We start from the raw sequence: 19,260 nt of genomic DNA, 5'->3' as shown, positions 1-19,260 counted from the left end.
TCTCCACACAACTCTACCTTACACCTACCCAACAGGTAGTCCAACATGATGGCTCCCAGTTCCACTTCTCCCAGGGCTCCACACAGCTCTACCTTACACCTACCCAACAAGTAGTCCAGCATGACGGCTCCCGGTTCCACCTTCCCCAGGGCTCCACACAGCTCTACCTTACACCTACCCATTAAGTAGTCCAACATGACGGCTCCCAGTTCTACCTCCCCCAGGGTTCCACACAGCTCTCCCTTACACCTACCCAACAAGTAGTCCAACATGACGGCTCCCAGTTCCACCTTCCCCAGGGCTCCACACAGCTCTCCCTTACACCTACCCAACAAGTAGTCCAACTTGATGGCTCCCGGTTCCACCTTCCCCAGGGCTCCACACAGCTCTACCTTACACCTACCCAACAAGTAGTCCAACATGACTGCTCCCAGTTCCACCTTCCCCAGGGCTCCACACAGCTCTCCCTCACACCTACCCAACAAGTAGTCCAACTTGATGGCTCCCGGTTCTACCTCCCCCAGGGTTCCACACAGCTCTCCCTTACACCTACCCAACAAGTAGCCCAACATGACGGCTCCCAGTTCCACCTCCCCCAGGGCTCCACACAGCTCTCCCTTACACCTACCCAACAAGTAGTCCAACATGACGGCTCCCAGTTCCACCTTCCCCAGGGCTCCACACAACTCTACCTTTCACCTACCCAGCAAGTAGTCCAGCATGACGGCTCCCAGTTCCACCTCCCCCAGGGCTCCACACAACTCTACCTTACACCTACCCAACAAGTAGTCCAGCATGACGGCTCCCGGTTCCACCTTCCCCAGGGCTCCACACAGCTCTCCCTCACACCTACCCAACAAGTAGTCCAGCATGACGGCTCCCAGTTCTACCTCCCCCAGGGCTCCACACAGCTCTCCCTTACACCTACCCAACAAGTAGTCCAACATGACGGCTTCAAATTCTACCTCCCCCAGGGCTCCACACAGCTTTCCCTTACACCTACCCAACAAGTAGTCCAACATGACGGCTCCCAGTTCCACATCTCCCAGGGTTCCACACAACACTCCCATACAGCCAGCTGCCACCATCCTCGTACTATCCTCTCCACTTCCCAGCATTCCACTCAGCGTTGAGGTGAGCTGTTTGCGGATGGCCTCGGACATCTTGCTGCCCGCACCAGCCAGACAGAACCGCAGGGCTTGCAGCATGGTGTCTCTGAGTGGACAAAAAGTCAGTATTTCCAAAAACTAAACCAGATATAGTACCCTCTGATGACAGCTGCCTATAAGCAAGCATACCAAGACATCATGTGTCTTCTCATCAGCCTTTGGGTGAATATGTTTGATCATAGCAGCCTGTGAGGATCATAGAGACTCAATGTGTCTTCTCACCACTGTACGTGTAAGTCAGTTAAACAAGAAGACAAAGTCATCAATATCAAGGGCAAAATACTCATATGAATATGTCTACTAGTTATGATTATTTCAAATGTTTTGGTGTGTATATGGCAAAGTGAAAGGAGATTATTGAAAGGTTTTAAAGTTCTGCTCCGGAAAAGAGTACTACCACCAAATTCAGTCGAAGTCAAACTTGATGCCACGGAAACACAACAAATATTTTATTCAGAATTCCAAAAATACCAAAAGGCACCAGTACACCACCACACCAATCTATGTGTAAAGTCTGGTGAAGAAATATTGAACGGTTTTAAAGTTCTGCTCTGGAAAAGACCACCAACACCAATTTCAGTCAAAGTCAAACTTGTTGCCATGGAAACGCAAAAACTATTTTATTTACAAATCCAAAACTACCAAAAGGCACCAGTTCACCACCAGACCTATCTATCTGAGAAGTTTGGTAAAGAAATATTGAACAGTTTTAAAGTTCTGCTCCGGAAAAGAGCACCAATATCAATTTCAGGCAAAGTCAAACTTGTTGCCATGGAAACGCAAAAACTATTTTATTTACAAATCCAAAACTACCAAAAGGCACCAGTTCACCACCAGACCTATCTATCTGAGAAGTTTGGTAAAGAAATATTGAACAGTTTTAAAGTTCTGCTCCGGAAAAGAGCACCAATATCAATTTCAGGCAAAGTCAAACTTGTTGCCATGGAAACGCAAAAACTATTTTATTTACAAATCCAAAACTACCAAAAGGAACCAGTTCACCACCAGACCTATCTATCTGAGAAGTTTGGTAAAGAAATATTGAACAGTTTTAAAGTTCTGCTCCGGAAAAGAGCACCAATATCAATTTCAGGCAAAGTCAAACTTGTTGCCATGGAAACGCAAAAAATATAATAATCAGAAATCCAAAACTACCAAAAGGCACCAGCACACCACCAGACCTATGTGCCAAGTTTGGTGAAGAAATATTGAATGGTTTAAAAGTTCTGCTCCGGAAAAGACAAATGTGCACGGACGGACGCATGCCTGGACTGAGTGCATTTTAATACTCCACGCAAAACGCGTTGTGGGGGATAAAAAAATCAGTCTGCGTGGATCCTAGAAAGCATACTGAGATATCCTCAATGAGTGCTGTCTAATGGTGCAGTCAGCAGTATTCAAGCTATAATAGTGGAGCAAACCAGAGGCTGATGCAGTAGGGGTGATGTGACATGATGTAACCTTGTTGGTTACTGTAGTGTAACCACCAGTGACAACCTGACTATTTTGTATCTCTGCATCTAGCGAGCAGCAAACACTGTTTGACAATTCTGACTGATGCTAAGATGCTACATCTCATTTCTACCCTGCATCATGATCCAACAGCATCGAGCCAGGCATGGGCTGCTGTGACTTACTTGACACTGGTGTCCTCAGTGCTGCGGATTCCTGTGTGTAACTCAGTGAACAGTGGATCCGTCCGCGTGTGAATGACGATCAGCTTGCCCAGCGCAGCAGCTGCCTTCAGACGGGTCGACCTGTTTGGATCATTCAAGGCCTTCAGGAACGTTGTCTGCAGCTGTGGCAGGAACGGCTTCAGCATCATCCCAACCTTGCAAAAAACAGAAAGAATCAGAACATTCATATTTCATTTACTGCCTACTGCCATACTCAATATCCTAGCTGGATGACACTGACCTGTACATAACGACCTCTATACCAGCCACATATGTGGATGATACCTTGAACCATGTTAACCAGGTAACACTGAAACACTACTGGGTGAATGAGCACATGTATAGTGAGTTCAGTTTAAAACCGCTTTTAGCAATATTCCAGTAAGGGGATACCAGAAATGGAATTCACACATTGCATCCTTGAGGGGATCGAACCCGGGCCTTCGGCGTGACGAACGAACACTTTAACCATTAGGTTAACCCACCGATAGAAGCTCTACAGTATAACATAAACATAGTATTTTCCATTGAGGCCAGGAAGTATGACATCAACGTAATATTACCGCCCGCAAATACTGTATAACAGTAAAATATAATCTAGTTGACTGGAAATCATGTTAACTTAGAATCTGACACACGCACGCACACACAGGCAGACGAACAGACACATTTCCCATACCTTGCCCAGCAATAATGTGAGAGTCTCAAGGACAGCGACCTTGACCTGCCAAGCAAACCGGTCACCAAGGATACGGATGAGTGGGCCTGTGATGTTGACAACAGAGGGCTTCAATGCCTCAGGGCTGGTGAGGTTGATGACCTCCCCTAGACCGATGGCGGCAGCCTCCTTCATGTCTGGGGATCCGTTCAGAATCCCTTCACGGAAGATTGGCAAGACTGGTGTAATTCCCTGGAACACAGCGGCAGGTACTTGGCATTACACGTAAGTTGGAACAGGAATAAAACACACATTTATATAAGTACTCCACTGAATGATTACAGATTAGTTAGAGAGTGAATCTTGTCTAAAGCAGAACCAAACAAACTGACATACCATGTATGAAGGCTAATTACAGTGGACTCTGTCAATACCGGCCTCTCTTAACACCGGCACTCTGTCTACATCGGCACAAAGTTTCGGTCCCGGCAGAAATGCACGTTATTATCATTTAGAAACTTCTGTAAACATCGGCATCTGTCTATTCAGGATATCGGCATTGTTTTTCAGTCCCAACGAACAAGTTGTTATGAAAACGAATCTGTAAAAACCGGCACATGAAAGACGGCGTAACCCTTTGATGCAATTAGGTCCAAATGATGTAACAACACAATTCGCTGTGACTCCCGAGATTATTCAGAAACGGGAAGTGTTAATCAGTATCTTGTTAATCAGTGAGTGAATGTACGTAACACTTACCCAGAGTAATTAATACATGTAGTGGGCAGTTTGACTGTATAAACAAGCAAGTGTTTACATTTTGTTGATTCGCGGGTATTGACTTCGAGATTATTCAGAAGCGAGAGGTGTCAATCAGTTTCTTGTTAATTAGTGAGTGGCACGTGTCACTTACATAGAGGCGAATCGTTTGATGGCGGGGTATCGTTCAAAGCTCTGAACATCAACAATATCACTGTACTCTTGCGAGTATTTTCACATTTGTAAGAAGCGATTTTATTGGATAAAGATTGGTTTCTAACGGCGCTTTTCACTACACTCTGCTTATAAAGGGTCGTGATTGGTCAAAATCAGACCGCGTGACCTAAGTAGCCAATCATATTATGGAAATGGATACCTTCTTCGTAAACGAAAACTTTTAGATTAAGACGAAAGTTTTTGGGTAAAATAATGCTATTCTGAACATATTAAGAAAGACATCGCTACCTATCGTAAATTATGGAGCGTATTGGACATATCGTGCTAGGTTATGGCCTATGACAAAATGCTTCATGCATATATTTTCACATTAAGCATCGTGTGCGGCGCGTCAAGAAGGAGGCGGTGAAAGCCGAGATGTAACTTGTCAGTGACTTGACTTACATTGCATGATCGCACAAAAGTATGGAAATAGTAATTTTATATGCGGCTGGACAACTTTTATGAATGTTATTGTTGATTTCAATTTATTTAATGATTTCCTCGATGTTTGAATCATCGTTACTTTGCTCTTTGACAATGCTATTGTAGACCCGCTGCGAAGCATAAACAAGAATCGTTGTTTTCAATAACATTGCGAAAAATAGTTTATAATTTTAATTCTGCCGATAATATATGATCAGTTGAAATTTAATAAGAGATTTCAGACATTTTTATTTGATTTAAACAACATGAATGTGCATTCAGACACTGCCTTGTTTCTTATTCAAACATCTTGTTAATGCTAAAGTGACAGTACGACAGCGAACTTCCGTGTGCGCAGGCGTCATAAGCGAACTTAGCTAAATCGGCACTGTCAAAACCGGCATTTTTATTTGGTCCCGACTGATGCCGGTATTGACAGAGTACACTGTAATAGATTGTACAAAGAGACGATGTGCAAAGAAATGCTTGAAAGCAACAGAGGTAGACCCCAAATATAATTAATTTTGCAACATACAAGTTGACGTTTATTAAATTAGTTGATTAGAGGTCATGTTAACCTAAATACAAAGTGAAAACAAAACAATCCAACAGTATTTGTAGTCCTACCTTCTTTGGAATGCTGAAGCCAGGGAGATTTATGCCCTTAAAGTCGGACACAGCAAACCTAACGGCCGTCCTGACGTCCGAAATGTGTTGCAGCATTTCAGATGTGTCTAGTTTCTACAAACAAACACAGCATGTGAAGAAAAAGTTCAGGATTTTCATTTATTTTCAGCAATTACGTGTAATGATCCAACATTTGAAAATATTCAAGCATTCAAAAATTATCTCCCTTGTATAAGCCCAAACCATTTTTGATATTTCTGCAATTCAGCTTTAAAACAGAAATGTTGTTGCAATATAAAAAGAGATTAATTCAATGAAACCAACTTCTACTCACTTTGGTAACAGCATCCAAGCAATTCCATGCAGCTAGAAGAATATTATCCTCTGAGCGGGTGAACAAATAAATAAGTCCCCGCAGAAGCTGGGGCACATATTCCGAGAAGTCCAACTCCGTCTGTTTACAGAACGCATGGAGGATGGTGACAGCCGAGGCGCACATATTAGCATCAGACATCTGACTGGCACTGAGAAGGTCCTCCATGATGGTCCGAACACCGACCTCATCCTCCACTGACAAAACAACAGTCCTACAGTAGCCCAGTTCCTTGAAAGAAAATCAATCAAAATATTTTACACCAGAAAACAAAGAAGACTGTATTTACAATTATACCCATATGGAAAGATCAAATTAACAAAACTTCTTGAGTTCATCAAAAATATCAACATAATAAATAATTATTGAATCCCAAAAGAAACTTGCTAAAACCCCTCAAAAATTGATCTCAAATTGTAAACCAAAAGTCACTGTGTTCTTTACTCTGATTGGTTGAAAAACGTGATCAAATGGTATTTGATTCCTGGAAATTTGCTGCGTATTAATACATACAAACATTGCTCACACCATTGTATTGTTACGTCGTCAGCTGTGATAACGTCATTAAAATCATATTGTGACGTAAAGTCCGAATGACGTCACAAATGAACAGTTCCAGATGCTACCATGGGAGACAGCCGAAACGGCCGGCTGATGACATTTCACTGCTGTACCCGTACTCGATGTCAATGAGTGCAGACACAAAACATGTGTGGACCTTGTGGTTTACTTTTGTGTTTACAATGTCGATAAACATCCATGTGTTGGCCAATTTCCGCGTGTTACTGAGTATTTGAAGCACGGGAATATTTCATTTTAAACCTCCGGCTGACGTCGTCGGTTCCAAATGAATTCCCGTGCTTCAAATACTCAATAACACCCGGAAATTGGCCAACACATGATGTTTATCTCCTAAGTTAACATTCACTTTAAAAAATAATAACAACATATAATCACAGCCATTTGAGAAAATGGATAATCAACACCAAGTGTATCATCATCCACCAGTGCCAGGGGTGGTGGCGAAGCTTGTGTTAGGGGCTGTCTGCCAGCGGAAGGTTAACCCTCCAGCAGGGGGCACCTGTTATTGGGGGTGGACACCATAAAAATGTGTGGGGTATCTTTAAAATAGGGGAACCCTCCAACTGATGGTAAACACCCTCACACAGACTGAGGCAGCTCATGGCAATGCTAAGTGTTTTGTGCAAGACCTCCATTCCGACTACAAATTGAATGTTTGGAATTAAGGATTAAAACAACTATCCTCTATAAGTGAATGTAATAAATGACACCTCAATTTTACTCATATGTTGTGATAATGTAAGAGTACCCAAAGGACAAACTGTGAAACTAAATTTCAGCATGAATTTACAAGATGTTGATGTTGGAGCACCCACCTGTTCTTCATCAGGTGTTCCTGCCTTCTCGCTGAGTGCCGTCATCAGTGCCGGGAGAATCTTGCCAAGATGGCGTGTGAGTGCATCCCCAGCGACTGATGTCAACAGTGACAGAGCCTTGGTGTTGACAGGGGGGCTGATCAGCTGCAACAACATGTAACTTATAAAGAGGGTACACTATGGAAAAAAACACACATACAGTCGAGCACCGTTATCTCGATATTCTTGGGACCAAGAAAAAATATTGAGTTATCCGAACTTCGAGACATCCGACCAGGGCATATCGTCACATATCACTATGAAAGAAAACAAAACACTTCTCAGTATGTTTTGATTAGAAACTATAATCCGTTATCAGTCGTGTTTCGACGTAACAGTGAGTACTTCCTAATTATTTCCTTCTTAATTAATCCTAATTACATAACAAACAAGTGACACCTTCGACTCAATTAGCCCTAATTAGTTTACACTACCGCATCCTTTTGATTCATGCCGCACCGTGTGGAAACGTGTGGAAACAACCTCAGTTCAGAGGTATACTTGCCCACAAAAAGGTAGGTGAATATAGAGTTTCTTTGCAAATATCGAGTTAAAAGGGTAATTTTACTTGTTGGGACCATGAAATTATATCAAGATATCCGAAATATCGAGATATCCGATAAAAGACAACTGTATCGAGTTAAAAGAGGTTGAATAAGGATAAATTATGAAGGATTTTGCCGGGACCCAGATGTTATATCGAGACAACCGAGATATCGAGTTATCAGAGTTCGACACAACGGTGCTCGACTGTATATACGGTCAGTAAGTTTTATGTTTTATCTAGCTTTTAACAATATTCAAGCAATATCCCGAAAGGGGACACCAGAAATGGACTCCAAACATTGTAACCATGTGGGGAATGGAACTGGGGTCTTTTGCGTGATCAGCGAACGCTTTAACCACTAGGCTACCCCACTCCCCAACATACATACACTGTCTTATATAAAGACATAAAATCAGACATGTATTTGACCAAGTCTTGGAGGAATTGGAACAACACTCAACTGGCATGTTACTGAACTGCCATACAAGATAAAAGTTTGTTTGTTTGTTGTTTTATGCCGCACTCAGCATTATTCCAGCTATATAACGGCGGTCTGTAAATAATCAAGTCTGGACCAGACAATCCAGTGAATACACAGCATGGTTGTAATGAAAGACAACTCTACTGACCTGGGGTATGAGGTAAGGAAAGACAACCCTACTGACCTAGGGTATGAGGTAAGGAGAGACAACTCTACTGACCTAGGGTATGAGGTAAGGAAAGACAACTTTACTGACCTGTGGTATGAGGTAAGGAAAGACAACTCTACTGACCTGGGGTATGAGGTAAGGAAAGACAACTCTACTGACCTGGGGTATGAGGTAAGGAGAGACAACTCTACTGACCTGGGGTATGAGGTAAGGAAAGACAACTCTACTGACCTGGGGTATGAGGTAAGGAGAGACAACTCTACTGACCTGGAGTATGAGGTAAGGAAAGACAACTCCACTGACCTGGGGTATGAGGTAAGGAAAGACAACTCTACTGACCTGGGGTATGAGGTAAGGAGAGCGTCTCTACTGACCTGGAGTATGAGGTAAGGAAAGACAACTCTACTGACCTGGGGTATGAGGTAAGGAGAGACAACTCTACTGACCTGGGGTATGAGGTAAGGAAAGACAACTCAACTGACCTGGGGTATGAGGTAAGGAAAGACAACTCTACTGACCTAGGGTATGAGGTAAGGAAAGACAACTCTACTGACCTAGGGTATGAGGTAAGGAAAGACAACTCTACTGACCTGGGGTATGAGGTAAGGAAAGACAACTCTACTGACCTAGGGTATGAGGTAAGGAAAGACAACCATACTGACCTGGGGTATGAGGTAAGGAAAGACAACTCTACTGACCTGGGGTATGAGGTAAGGAAAGACAACTCTACTGACCTGGGGTATGAGGTAAGGAAAGACAACTCTACTGACCTGGGGTATGAGGTAAGGAAAGACAACCATACTGACCTGGGGTATGAGGTAAGGAAAGACAACCCTACTGACCTGGGGTATGAGGTAAGGAAAGACAACTCTACTGACCTGGGGTATGAGGTAAGGAAAGACAACTCTACTGTCCTAGGGTATGAGGTAAGGAAAGACAACTCTACTGACCTAGGGTATGAGGTAAGGAAAGACAACTCTACTGACCTAGGGTATGAGGTAAGGAAAGACAACTCTACTGACCTGGGGTATGAGGTAAGGAGAGACAACTCTACTGACCTGGGGTATGAGGTAAGGAAAGACAACCATACTGACCTAGGGTATGAGGTAAGGAAAGACAACTCTACTGACCTGGGGTATGAGGTAAGGAGAGACAACTCTACTGACCTGGGGTATGAGGTAAGGAAAGACAACCATACTGACCTGGGGTATGAGGTAAGGAAAGACAACTCTACTGACCTGGGTATGAGGTAAGGAAAGACAACTCTACTGACCTGGGGTATGAGGTAAGGAAAGACAACTCTACTGACCTGGAGTATGAGGTAAGGAAAGACAACTCTACTGACCTGGGGTATGAGGTAAGGAAAGACAACTCTACTGACCTGGGGTAGAGGTGAGGAAGAGACAACTCTACTGACCTGGTATGAGGTAAGGAAAGACAACTCTACTGACCTGGGGTATGAGGTTAGGAAAGACAACTCTACTGACCTGGGGTATGAGGTAAGGAAAGACAACTCTACTGACCTGGAGTATGAGGTAAGGAAAGACAACTCTACTGACCTAGGGTATGAGGTAAGGAAAGACAACTCTACTGACCTAGGGTATGAGGTAAGGAAAGAGACAACTCTACTGACCTGGGGTATGAGGTAAGGAGAGACAACTCTACTGACCTGGGGTATGAGGTAAGGAAAGACAACTCTACTGACCTGGGGTATGAGGTAAGGAAAGACAACTCTACTGACCTGGGGTATGAGGTAAGGAGAGACAACTCTACTGACCTGGGGTATGAGGTAAGGAGACAACTACTGACTGACCTGGGTATGAGGTAAGGAAAGACAACTCATACTGACCTGGGGTATGAGGTAAGGAAAGACAACTCTACTGACCTGCGGTATGAGGTAAGGAAAGACAACTCTACTGACCTGGGGTATGAGGTAAGGAAAGACAACTCTACTGACCTGGAGTATGAGATAAGGAAAGACAACTCTACTGACCTGGGGTATGAGGTTAGGAAAGACAACTCTACTGACCTGGAGTATGAGGTAAGGAAAGACAACTCTACTGACCTAGGGTATGAGGTAAGGAAAGACAACTCTACTGACCTGGGGTATGAGGTTAGGAAAGACAACTCTACTGACCTGGAGTATGAGGTAAGGAAAGACAACTCTACTGACCTGGGGTATGAGGTTAGGAAAGACAACTCTACTGACCTGGAGTATGAGGTAAGGAAAGACAACTCTACTGACCTACGGTATGAGGTAAGGAAAGACAACTCTACTGACCTGGGGTATGAGGTAAGGAAAGACAACTCTACTGACCTGGGGTATGAGGTTAGGAAAGACAACTCTACTGACCTGGGGTATGAGGTAAGGAAAGAAAGACAACTCTACTGACCTGGAGTATGAGGTAAGGAAAGACAACTCTACTGACCTGCGGTATGAGGTAAGGAAAGACAACTCTACTGACCTGGGGTATGAGGTAAGGAAAGACAACTCAACTGACCTGGGGTATGAGGTAAGGAAAGACAACTCTACTGACCTGGGGTATGAGGTAAGGAAAGACAACTCTACTGTCCTAGGGTATGAGGTAAGGAAAGACAACTCTACTGACCTGGGGTATGAGGTAAGGAAAGACAACTCTACTGACCTGGGGTATGAGGTAAGGAAAGACAACTCTACTGACCTGGGGTATGAGGTAAGGAAAGACAACTCTACTGACCTGGGGTATGAGGTAAGGAAAGACAACTCTACTGACCTAGGGTATGAGGTAAGGAAAGGAAAGACAACTCTACTGACCTGGGGTATGAGGTAAGGAAAGACAACTCTACTGACCTGGGGTATGAGACAACTCTACTGACCTGGGGTATGAGGTTAGGAAAGACAACTCTACTGACCTGGGGTATGAGGTTAGGAAAGACAACTCTACTGACCTGGGGTATGAGGTAAGGAAAGACAACTCTACTGACCTGGGGTATGAGGTAAGGAAAGACAACTCTACTGACCTGGGGTATGAGGTTAGGAAAGACAACTCTACTGACCTGGGGTATGAGGTTAGGAAAGACAACTCTACTGACCTGGGGTATGAGGTAAGGAAAGACAACTCTACTGACCTGGGGTATGAGGTTAGGAAAGACAACTCTACTGACCTGGGGTATGAGGTAAGGAAAGACGACTCTACTGACCTGGAGTATGAGGTAAGGAAAGACCACTCTACTGACCTGGGGTATGAGATAAGGAAGGACAACTCTGCTCTTGACTGTCATGACCTGCTTCAGGCCGTCCAACGCTGCTTCCTCCTGAGATGGGTCATCCTGCAACGATCACAAATTGTATTGACCAAGTTGAATGTAGATTTGAACCTTTTGTCAGTTATATCCTGTCATGTCAAACCCAACACCAACAGTGATGTTGCTTGGTTGACCTTTGTGGATGTTCCCACACTTTCATAAGCATCACCAATAACACATATATATCAGTCATAATCAGCCCACAGCAAAAACCAAGCTTACTACTGCGCAGAGGATAAACAATGAAATAAAAGAGACACAGATTTTGACATTTAAGGGCATATATATTCACAGATTTAAATATCTATTGATAAAATGTTCAATCGGCAAACTTTACGGAATTGTTACTGGCCTGCACCAAAGTGTGTGTGTCTGCACAGTGGGCAGGCAGCTACTCTCAACACTGTTCCCTTCTGAAAAATGAATCAAACTTTGAGGAGTGTATTGTTTTCATCAAAGGATGGCAGTAAAGCAGATCTTACCAGTTGTTTAAGTAGAGCTGGTAGAATTTCATCCAGGGCTCGGTTTCCAATGTTGGCATGAAGGTTGTCAAAGGTTTTGGCAGCAGCCTCTCGTACATCTGGGAGTGAGTCGCACAGCGCTCGCCTCACCGTGGGGATCAGACTGTCTGCAAACACCAGCACCTGCAACACAGTGCTACAGTGAACACATGCCACACTCACCAGTGATGTACCCCCTCCATCGCAGGGACTGATGTGAGAAATGATATATAACCAGGTGTATGGTAGAGACTAAGTACTCACATGGTCCCGGCTTGTAGAGGCTATGATCTCGCTAAGGCCGATGTGAGAAATGATATATAATCAGGTGTATAGTAGAGACTAAGTACTCACATGGTCCCGGCTTGTAAAGGCCATGATCTCGCTAAGGCCGATGTGAGCAATGATATATAACCAGGTGTATGGTAGAGACTAAGTACTCACGTGGTCCCGGCTTGTAGAGGCCATGATCTCGCTAAGGCCGATGTGAGAAATGATATATAACCAGGTGTATGGTAGAGACTAAGTACTCACATGGTCCCTGCGTGTAGAGGCTATGATCTTGCTAAGGCCGATGTGAGAAATGATATATAACCAGGTGTATGGTAGAGACTAAGTACTCACGTGGTCCCTGCTTGTAGAGGCTATGATCTCGCTAAGGCCGATGTGAGAAATGATATATAACCAGGTGTTAGGTAGAGACAAAGTACTCACGTGGTCCCGGCTTGTAGAGGCCATGATCTCACTAAGGCCGATGTGAGAAATGATATATAACCAGGTGTAAGGTAGAGACTAAGTACTCACGTGGTCCCGGCTTGTAGAGGCCATGATCTCGCTAAGGCCGATGTGAGAAATGATATATAACCAGGTGTATGGTAGAGACTAAGTACTCACGTGGTCCCTGCTTGTAGAGGCCATGATCTCGCTAAGGCCGATGCAGACGCCCTGTCTCTGGTCCTCCTCTTCTGAGTCCAGACCCCGCTCCAGGATCGGGATGATCTCGGGCAGGACACGCTCACCCAGCTTTCTCACCAGGTCACCAAGGGTGCGTGCCGCCACCTACACAACAAAACCATTTCACATGAACATGGCTCTTACACAAAAGGAGTCCGTATGATCAAACTCATCAGTGTATGATCAAAATCACCAGTGAATGATCAAACTTGCAAATGTAGGATCAAACGTGTAATGCATGATCAAACGATTCAGTGAATGATCAAACAATTCAGTGAATGATCAAACTCATCAGTTTATTCTCAAGTCATCAGTGAATGATCAAAATCTTCCGTGAATGATCAAACTCATCGGTGAATGATCAAACTCATCAGTTATTCTCAAGTCATCAGTGAATGATCAAACTTATCAGTGTATGATCAAAATCATCAGTGTATGAACAAACTCATCTGTGAATGATCAAACTCACCAGTGTATGATCAAAATCATCAGTGTATGAACAAACTCATCAGTGAATGATCAAATTCATCAGTTATTCTGAAGTCATCAGTGAATGATTAAACTCATCGGTGAATGATCAACCTCATCAACTCATTGTGAATGATCAAACTCATGAGTTATTCTCAAGTCAGTGTATGATCAACTCATCAGTGTATGATCAAACTCATTAGTGTATGATCAAACTCATTAGTGTATGATCAACTCATGAGTATAGAATCAAACTTGTATGTGTAGAATGAAACTCGTTAGAGTACAATCAAACTAGTAATATATGACCAAACTCATCACAGTATGATCAAATTCATCAGTGTAGAATCAAACTTGTAACTGTATGATCAAACTCATCAGTGTATGATCAAATTCATCACTGTATAATCAAACTCGCAAATGTAGGCTCAAACTTGTAAATGTATGATCAAACACATATGTATAGGATCAAGCTTACAAGTACAGACTCAAGCTCACCGTTCTCTTGTCGTGGCTGGTGCTTGCCAGACATCCCAGCAGAAGTGAGAAGAGGGTAGGTAGAATCTCTCGGGAGCGTCCTTGGAGTGTTGCTGACGATCACCTTCCAGACATGGAGTGCTGACTGCCTCACCAGGAGAGCTGTGTCAGACCTGCCCATGTACAAACCAGCGAGCACTCGGTTCCGTCTCTCTACCCCCCAGGGCTTTGGTGATTGCCTGGGTAATAAAAAGTGGAACGATTCAACCATGATGTGACAACTCTGTGAATAAAACATTATATGCAGATATCATCTGTATCAATTTCAGAGCAGTCTTTAGCCATTTAATAATATCTTGGTATCAAGGAACTGCAGTCCCATTCTTCACAAATATGGGATAAAATGTAATTTGGAAAAGATTGAATAAGTCAGTTGTGTTACCTTAAACAGTATTTCAGTTATATCATGGTGTGTCATACTCCACAATGACATGCCTGAAGATGCTTAGGTGGGCATGATGCTGACGACTTATACTGATTCTCAGGGTCAATCTGGAAGTATTTCTGCATAGAATTTTGGATTGCGTTTATTTATTTGAAATATACTGCAGAGCACTTCAAGGCAAAGCCTCACTTACAAAGTACACTTTCTGTCGTAGTTTGTTGGTGTATTCAACACAAATAGCGAACGAACTCTGGTTGTACACAAGAGTATCAATTCAAACACAGGCACCTGTTCTCCCATGTCTATTTCCATCAGTATATGGTAACAGTCGTAACCACGGTGACAGTCAAGTGCCTACCTGTTGTGATGTCTCGGTGCCGAAGTTGTCATCCTCCCCAGCACTCTCGGTGGACATCTTGCCAGACACACCTGCAACATGAACACAGAGTCAATATTTGTCGGAGACTTTACTTGGTACCATCAAATTCTTCCAGTGATAAAATGACATTGCTAGTTATCCTTAAGCCATCCATCAACCAAACGTTGACATATCTAACTAATATCTCAGACTGGTAGGCGCCAGAAGATACTTAATCAAATCATTTCAGATCCTATGCATGCCCCTTTATTGGCAAACTGACCAAACTGACCATCTGTATCCCAAATGTCCATCCACCCAATTGTGTAGAAACACCAGTTTGAACCTTTCACCCTCATTGATGTCAATTCAGAGAAATTGTTATTCCCCCAAGAAAAGTGAATCAATAACAGTTCGGTTAGCTTGGTCAATGCACTTTCCCAGTACATTAACCCTTCTTAACTTGACTTCAAATTTTCCTTAAATATTTATAAAATGCATATAATGTTTTCAACTCTAAATATCCTGGTTATAATATACTTGGCTGTGATGTAGTGTTGGGAATTGGTTAAAATCCCATAATTAATGATTGGTTCATTACAACCGACCAATCATCGAAAAAAATTGCTTAGTGTCATTTATCAATTTTTTTCTATGTTTGATAATGCACAATTTTTTTTTAAAAACAACAAAACATGTAGCTCTTTCGTTTTTTTTGACAAATTGCACAAAATACATTATCAAATTTCACGTCTATAAACGATGAATAGTATGTTAGGAACATAACTTCCCTGCAGGGCCCTGATTCTCGAAACGTTCGTAGCTCTAAGAATTGTTAACTTTGATTGTAGCCAATGTGTTAGAATGGGCTTAAGAAGTTTGTAGGGCTACGAACGTTTGGAGTATAGCTAGCCTGGAGTCTTTAAGATAAATTCAATTATGACATGGAACGACCTTGTTGACTATTGTAGTACTTATGAAATGTAACAGACAAAACCAACCTTTTGAAAAATGTGGCTGATGTAAACAGGGGTTAAAATTGTTTGTGTTCGATTATGAGAAAACATGATCGACTGCTTGGTCGTTAAGTTATTGCGACAAATCTTTGATTATTTCAATTAATTGGACCACCACTACTGTGATGTATGTTATACTTGGAATTACACTTTCTCAGTAAAGCACAGATTGTAGTACTTGTATTCAACTCTGAGAGTCTGCCAGACTGAGGGTGTTGGGTTCGAGTGAGTGAGTGAGTTTGGATTTACGCCGCTTTTAGCAATATCCGAGCAATATCACAACAGGGGATACCACAAATGTGCTTCACACATTGTACTCATGTGGGGAATCGAACCCAGGTCTTCAGAGTGATGAGTGAACACTTTAACCACTAGGCTACCCCCACCACCATGTGTGTGTGTTTGAGTCTCGGGTGGGACTCAACCCAACAAAAGTACTAGAATCTGTACTTTACTAAGAAAGTGCAATCCCAGATACATTTGACCACTTTCTGCATGGCATTGTGAGTGGGTTTAGTTTTACGCCGCACTCAGCAATATTCCAGCTATATGGCGGTGTTCTGTAAATAATCAAGTCTGGACCAGACAATCCAGTGATCAACAGCATGCGCATCTATCTGCGCAATTGGGAACCGATGACATGGGTCAACCAAGTCAGGAAGCCTGACCACCCGATCCCGATAGTCGCCTCTTACGACAAGCTTGGGTTACTGAAGATCAATATTCTAACCCATCACTACATTTGGCTGTTACAACAGTCTACGGTGATACATGAGAAGGATCTGCTGTATTCACCTGATATCTTGTAGAGGAGGTCCCCCAGGAGCTGGACGGAGCTGAATCGGATCCTCCAGTTGTCAGCAAACAGTCCGTTCTCGATCTCTGGCAGCAGCAGGGATATGGCCGTGTCGGCAAACAGCGTGATGATTCTCTGGCCAGCCCTCAAAGCTGTGTCACGTACGTACTCACTTTCATCAGCTAAAGCCTGCAGTACAAGGATGGGCTCATTAACAATGAGGGCCTATCAACTATCAGTATCAACAAGATGAGAAACAAACATGACCACCAACCTGGGCAGGCTGCATTCATTGCCATGAAATCCAGATGTCAAATATTTTGGCAATTCAAACAGAACTTTTGTGAATAATGAGGACGCTAACACAGGAACAGTTTCCACCTACCTTCAAGATGGATGGTAGAATTGGGCCTACAAATATGGCAAAATCCCTGCCGAATGTTGCAGGAAGATAGATGTAGGTCATGATGTACCCGTCCCGGACGAAGGGTGCGATGTCGTCTCTCTCCGCCGTTTCTATGATTCCAGGCATCAGCTTCTTCAGTTTGTCCAGCCCCATGCCGCCAATGGCTTCGCTGAGACCTGAGGGAGAAACATGACTGAAATACTCCCTCAGCTTTAAGTAAAACCACATTCAAGGACTGTTAGTTGATTATCGCTGAACTCAGCAATATTCCAGCTGTATGATGGCAATGAGAAAACAAAGAAGTCTGGGTGCCATTTCAGAAAGCTATCGTAGCACTATTACTGTTGTATCTCCTGCAACATTGACTTACGACAGTCGTAGCTTTGTGAAAGGGGCCCTGGACTAGACTATATAGTGATTGGCATCACCAGCATCAGTTGACAGCCTTTTGGGAAACAATGATTACATCAAGTCAGTGAGCAATACCAACCGAATGCTCTTCAACCATATTCCCAGGCAGAACAATCAAAGTGAGAAGTGACATGACATGGGATTAGATGTTGCGATCTGCTTGTGCTAGCCATTATTATTGTAGGTGTTACTGTGCCGGTTTACTGACATACAGATGCAGTTTAACATGGACACCCTAGTGAGACAAAGAGTACTCTCTGCACAAACCAATCCTAGTTTCATCTCCTTAAAGCTTTGCTCCGGGAAAGTGAGGTGAGGTGGAATGGGGTTTAACGTCACACTTAAGAATATTTTGCTTATATGATGATGTGCATGCGGGTATATGTGTGGCTGCTTGTACTAACCCTGACTTAAGTTGGTTTTCTAGTGCTATCTCATTGATATACCATGCCGCAGTTAAGCATGAATATATGACTAGTCCTTCTTGTACCCAGTAATGCCGAGTGCAGGCAGGGGCCATATTTTAACTTCTTTTGGTATGACTTGGCCGGGGATCGAACCCGCGACCTTCCGCTCTCCGGGCAGATGCTCTAACCACTACATCACGGAGGCGATTCGCTCTGGGAAGGGAAACAACAGTACCAACAGTCTTGTGAAGCAACTTAACACAATCTTAACTTTCATACAATAACATAAATAAATGACAGTTGGAGTGTCTGTTTAACATGTTTACCTTGTGCAGCCCCAGATCTGTCGACAGAGCTCTGTTCCGACACGAGGTTCTCCATGAGCCAAGGCAGGAGCTCCTCGAAGATGGCCTCCCCCATCCCCTTCACCATGGCTCCCAGGGCTCGGGCCGACACGCTGCGCACCTCCGGCACAGGGTCCAGGAGGCACTGCTTCAGTCCGGGGATCACAGACTGCAGGTACGGGGAGAGGTCCTGCAGGTAGAGAGATAGGGGAGTCAGTCAGGGGATCACAGACTGCAGGTATGGGGAGAGGTCCTGCAGGTACAGAGATAGGGGAGTCAGTCAGGGAGTCAGTCAGGGGATCACAGACTGCAGGTACGGGGAGAGGTCCTGCAGGTACAGAGATAGGGGAGTCAGTCAGGGGATCACAGACTGCAGGTACGGGGAGAGGTCCTGCAGGTACAGAGATAGGGGAGTCAGTCGGGGAGTCAGTCAGGGGATCACAGACTGCTGGTACGGGGAGAGGTCCTGCAGGTACAGAGATAGGGGAGTCAGTCAGGGGATCACAGACTGCAGGTACGGGGAGAGGTCCTGCAGGTACAGAGATAGGGGAGTCAGTCAGGGGATCACAGACTGCAGGTACGGGGAGAGGTCCTGCAGGTACAGAGATAGGGGAGTCAGTCAGGGAGTCAGTCAGGGGATCACAGACTGCAGAGTGCAGGAGAGAGGTCCTGCAGGTACAGAGATAGGGGAGTCAATCGGGGGAGTCAGTCAGGGGATCACAGACTGCAGGTGCGGAGAGGAGGTCCTGCAGGTACAGAGATAGGGGAGTCAGTCAGGGATCACAGACTGCAGAGTGCGGGAGAGGTCCTGCAGGTACAGAGATAGGGGAGTCAGTCGGGGGAGTCAGTCAGGGGA

At 44.0% G+C, this 19,260-nt stretch overlaps 1 protein-coding gene across 1 annotated transcript in view; it reads right to left on the bottom strand.

The window, feature by feature from the left end:
- Positions 1–19,260, bottom strand: part of LOC124290120 (eIF-2-alpha kinase activator GCN1-like) — a 68,282-nt gene that overhangs the window by 4,526 nt on the left and 44,496 nt on the right. Inside the window, 16 exon segments of the mRNA XM_046726814.1 lie at positions 1,004–1,215; positions 2,807–3,000; positions 3,525–3,755; positions 5,532–5,645; positions 5,866–6,135; positions 7,302–7,445; positions 11,754–11,846; positions 12,305–12,466; positions 13,217–13,381; positions 14,243–14,314; positions 14,316–14,441; positions 14,443–14,460; positions 15,025–15,095; positions 16,836–17,025; positions 17,222–17,418; positions 18,387–18,594. Of these exon segments, the coding sequence (XP_046582770.1) occupies positions 1,004–1,215; positions 2,807–3,000; positions 3,525–3,755; positions 5,532–5,645; positions 5,866–6,135; positions 7,302–7,445; positions 11,754–11,846; positions 12,305–12,466; positions 13,217–13,381; positions 14,243–14,314; positions 14,316–14,441; positions 14,443–14,460; positions 15,025–15,095; positions 16,836–17,025; positions 17,222–17,418; positions 18,387–18,594 (2,467 nt within the window).

Source organism: Haliotis rubra, unplaced genomic scaffold (genome assembly GCF_003918875.1).
Source record: "Haliotis rubra isolate DU_JTF1 unplaced genomic scaffold, ASM391887v1 Scf458, whole genome shotgun sequence".
In the NCBI taxonomy this organism is placed as follows: Eukaryota; Metazoa; Mollusca; class Gastropoda; order Lepetellida; family Haliotidae; genus Haliotis; species Haliotis rubra.
Note: the sequence above shows the minus strand (reverse complement) of the source record. Positions and strands in the feature narration are given on the sequence as shown.